The following is a 3,957-nucleotide window of genomic DNA, read 5'->3' on the forward strand; positions in this document are numbered from 1 at the left end:
CTCCACAGAGATCCCCCCGATACATAGCTACTACCATCAAGCTGCATTCAGAATGAGGTCTTAAATGGAAAACATAGATGATTTGATTCAGTAATACTGAGAAACTATAAAAGGAAGAATGCTGTTTGCTTGTTTTGGACACCTAACACTAGTCGAGCTATAGAAAAAGAATGGGTATAAATTAATTATATTGTACAAATTCCACTTGATAAAAATAATTCTTTGATAGCTCTTTCTTTAGATTATTAATGTGTCAATTTTGCTGTTTAGGTTTATTCATAATAAATTATACTCTTATAGCTTTGTTAGAGCAGAGATAATTTAAAAAATTTTATTAGCAATTTAGATTGCTGCTAGCATTTACTTTGTCTGTGTCTTTTCCAGATTCACAGTCAGGTATGGACCTAAGTAATTCTCAGGAACAGTCAGTGGCTACAGGTACTGTACCCTTAAGCTTTCTCTCACCCTCCTCTTTAAAATCTTAGTTAATTTTAACTGGAAAAAAAATGAAAGAATTGCACAGTCTGTTCAGATTAACAATGTACTAGATGATACATTACAAAACTGAAGATGGACATTACAGGACAGAAAATTAAACTCCGGAGTTGAAGTAAATGCATAAGAGGGCAATAGAATTTTAGAAAATAATGTGATAGAAGAGGAATCAAAAGAATGTATGATTGAGAATTATCATTGCTCATGGACAAAAGAAAAGGTTTTAGAGATGAAGCTGGAGGTTTTGGTATCTGGTTAAGAGATTGTTGGGGTTTTTTCTGCCTGGGAGGCAATTTGGAATTGTGGGAGAAGCACAATAGTTGCTGTTTCTGCCAAAATGATCATCAGTGAAGTAGTTAACAATTTTCATATTTAAGGGTGTGATTTTTCCAAAAGCACCTAAGTGATTTAGGAGCACAAATCCATTTACATCAATGAGACTACTCATATGGTTAAAGTTAAGCATGTGTTCAAGTACTTTGCTAGACGGGGGCCAGAGTTTTCAGCACCTTGCAGGATTGAGCTCCATATGAACAAAGTACATCTTGTGATCATTTTCTATGCTTTATTTAAAGTTCTTGTTTATTTATCTGCTAATTCATAAAATTAACTAATTTGCAATGGGTCTCCTAGTCAATAGGACACATTAGAAAGGTCCTGCAGCATATTACATATAATTACTTATACTTCAGTTTATCTCTGTTTTTAACCTGACTCAGAACAGTTCCAGAATATTTAAGTCTGAACAATAGATTAACACTCCTTTTAGATGTATATTCTATGGCATTGGTGATAGTTGTTGTTTTAGCACGGTGTGTGGTTTTTGGGATCTATTCCCAATTCTATCAGTGACTCAGTGAATGACCATAAGCAAATCATTAAGCTATGTTGCAATGTTGTCCATCCATAAAATGGGTACTGACTCGAGTGTTGTGAAAATTATTTCGTTTGCAAAGTGCCTTGAGATAATTACATGGAAGGTGCTATTGAAGGGTTAATTATTATCATTTAACATTTTCCTTTCTTCAGAAGGACAGGAAGTTTTGAAAGACTGTAATGTGAACAAATTCCAGGAGATGGAAAACATGGATAGTAGGGAAGATATGAAAGAGCACAGTCAACCTCATGAAGAAACAGGAGGTAAACAGGGGTTGCATGATGAAAACCAATAGTTAAAGATCTTCTTATTCCTTTGATTGATTGTGTTATGTTCATGCCTAGAAGTTTTAATTAAGATCATGCTCCCGTGTGCTACGTGATGTACAAACATTGAAATATGAGTTTGAGGTCTGAACATTTTAACAGATTCCCAGGTCATATGGAGATTGGAGGAAGTACTACTAGTTCCCATCAAACAATCTCCATGTGCAGATTGCACATAGGTCATTTATACAGGACCCATGAAACATACACTATCAAGTTCATTATCAGATAAATGCTGTACATTTCAATCTTGGTTTTATGAATGAGTTCATAGATTAACTAACTTTATTATTTAGCAAGCTCTAATGGTGTGCTCAATGCTGTACAAGAGCTCAAGGAAAAATGGTCCCTGCCCCAGAGAACTTATAATGTATTACTTACACAGACAAAACAGGTCATACACATATAGTAAGTAATGCTATATCAGATACGAAGACTGTAGAAGAAGGGAGTGTGGGTGCAATTTTGTTGGGAGCCATGACAGACTTTCAGATAATGAGAGGAAGGATAAGCAGGATTATTTGGGTAATGCACCTCCTGCAGAATCATTCACTCAATGTTTTGTAGTTGAAAATCATACACTGAAATGTTTTGAAAAAAGTAGTGTGCATATAACAAGATATACCTGCTAGCTAGCAGGGCACTGTGCATCAATATCACTTAGCCCTTTTGTTAGCTCGGAATATTTTAACCGCTTTCAGCTTCATTTTCTAAAGAAAGGGTAGATTATTCTAAACTCCTGGGACAAGGGTGCACTGTAGAATCTTAAACTGCTGCACACCGTAATCTTTTCCCTGTAACTGCTCAGTGAGGAAAAAGCTGAGCAACTCCAGGTTTTTATTGACAATGAATTCAAACAACAAACAATTTCTATATCTCTCTCAAGGAAGATACAAGTATAAGCACAAGTATTACACCCATGTGCACCTATTTTTAATTGAAAAGATATCCTATGTACATTTATATGTCTATTTAACTCTTTCTATCTAGAAACTGGTATGGCTTCTTCTCTGTAGTATCAAAGCACCTAATAGGCAAAAAAGATAAAAGATGCAGTCCTTGGACTCCCGACAATCTGTCATGGTGTGGCCTTTAGGATTGCAAAATTTGAGAGGGGGGCCTTCAAATAGGTCTCTGTATCTAGATGGTCATAAAGTGAAATCACAGCATTAATAAACATTCCAGCTACTCTGAGTAGAGCATGTTCATTTATGCCAGTTCTCAACCACAGACAGTGAAAAATACTGCTTGGCAGAGGATGTGGTAATATATACTGAGGAAAAGGCATGTGGTGTTTTACCAGTTTCATATTGCCTCTCAAATACAGCATGTACATGAAAATACACTAGTAACAAGACAAATTATGTCTGTGGCTTCAGGTGACAGTTTTCTGAATCAGGATTTACTTAAATCATGCCATTTTAAAAAAATTGTCTCTGAATTGGTCACCTAAGTCAGGGATTCTCAAACTTCATTGCACCGCGACTCCCTTCTGACAACAACAAAAATTACTACACGACCCCAGGAGGGGGAGCAAAGACTGAGCCCACTTAAGCTCTGCTGCCCTAGGTGTGCCAAAGCTGAAGACCAAAGGCTTCAGGCCCAGGCAGGGGGTCTATAACCTGAGCCCTGCCACCCAGGGCTAAAGCCCTGAGGCTTGGGCTTTGGCTCTGGACCCCAGCAAGGCTAAGCCAGCCCTGGCAACCCCATTAAAAAGGGGTCGTGACCCACTTTGGGGTCCCGACCCACAGTCTGAGAACCGCTGATCTAAGTGAATAAAGTTAGACATTATCTGTTTTTGCCATAACTTGGAAATAACAGTTTTACTTTGGTCTAAAATGAACTTTCACATCGAACCTTTGAGTAATTAAAAATAAAACTGCTTTAACAAAATCCAAAAGATACATAAAGTAAATTTAGTGCTAAACTGGTGAATGAGGCTAGAATGACCATATTGGAGATGGAAGTACTTTATTTCTCCACAAAGTAGGTATAGCACAGGCAGCAGGAGTAGATAGTGCTTCCATACCACATCCTGCAAAAGTGTTCAGTTCTGGGAAAGAATGGGCTACTTAGGCTTTGGCCGCACTTGAAAGTTATTTTTGTATAACTACGTCAGTCAGGGATGTGAAAAAAACCATACCCCTGACCAATGTAGTTATCCTGACATAGCTGCATCTACACTGGAGGTTATGTCAATGGAAGAGTGTTTCCATTAATGTAGCTAACGTTGTTTGGGGAGGTGGTATTCCTACACTG

General features: G+C 37.5%; 1 protein-coding gene across 1 annotated transcript in view; it reads left to right on the plus strand.

Moving 5' to 3' along the window:
• The first annotated feature begins 398 nt into the window (after positions 1-398).
• The window catches only part of IKZF3 (IKAROS family zinc finger 3), a 37,060-nt gene continuing 33,501 nt past the window's right edge, over positions 399-3,957 (plus strand). The window contains exons 1-2 of the mRNA XM_024205201.2: positions 399-438; positions 1,525-1,635. Of these exons, the coding sequence (XP_024060969.1) occupies positions 399-438; positions 1,525-1,635 (151 nt within the window). The remainder of the gene's footprint in view (positions 439-1,524; positions 1,636-3,957) is intronic.

The sequence above is a fragment of the Terrapene carolina genome, unplaced genomic scaffold, assembly GCF_002925995.2.
Source record: "Terrapene carolina triunguis isolate 2854851 unplaced genomic scaffold, T_m_triunguis-2.0 Scaffold193, whole genome shotgun sequence".
Taxonomy (NCBI): domain Eukaryota; kingdom Metazoa; phylum Chordata; order Testudines; family Emydidae; genus Terrapene; species Terrapene triunguis.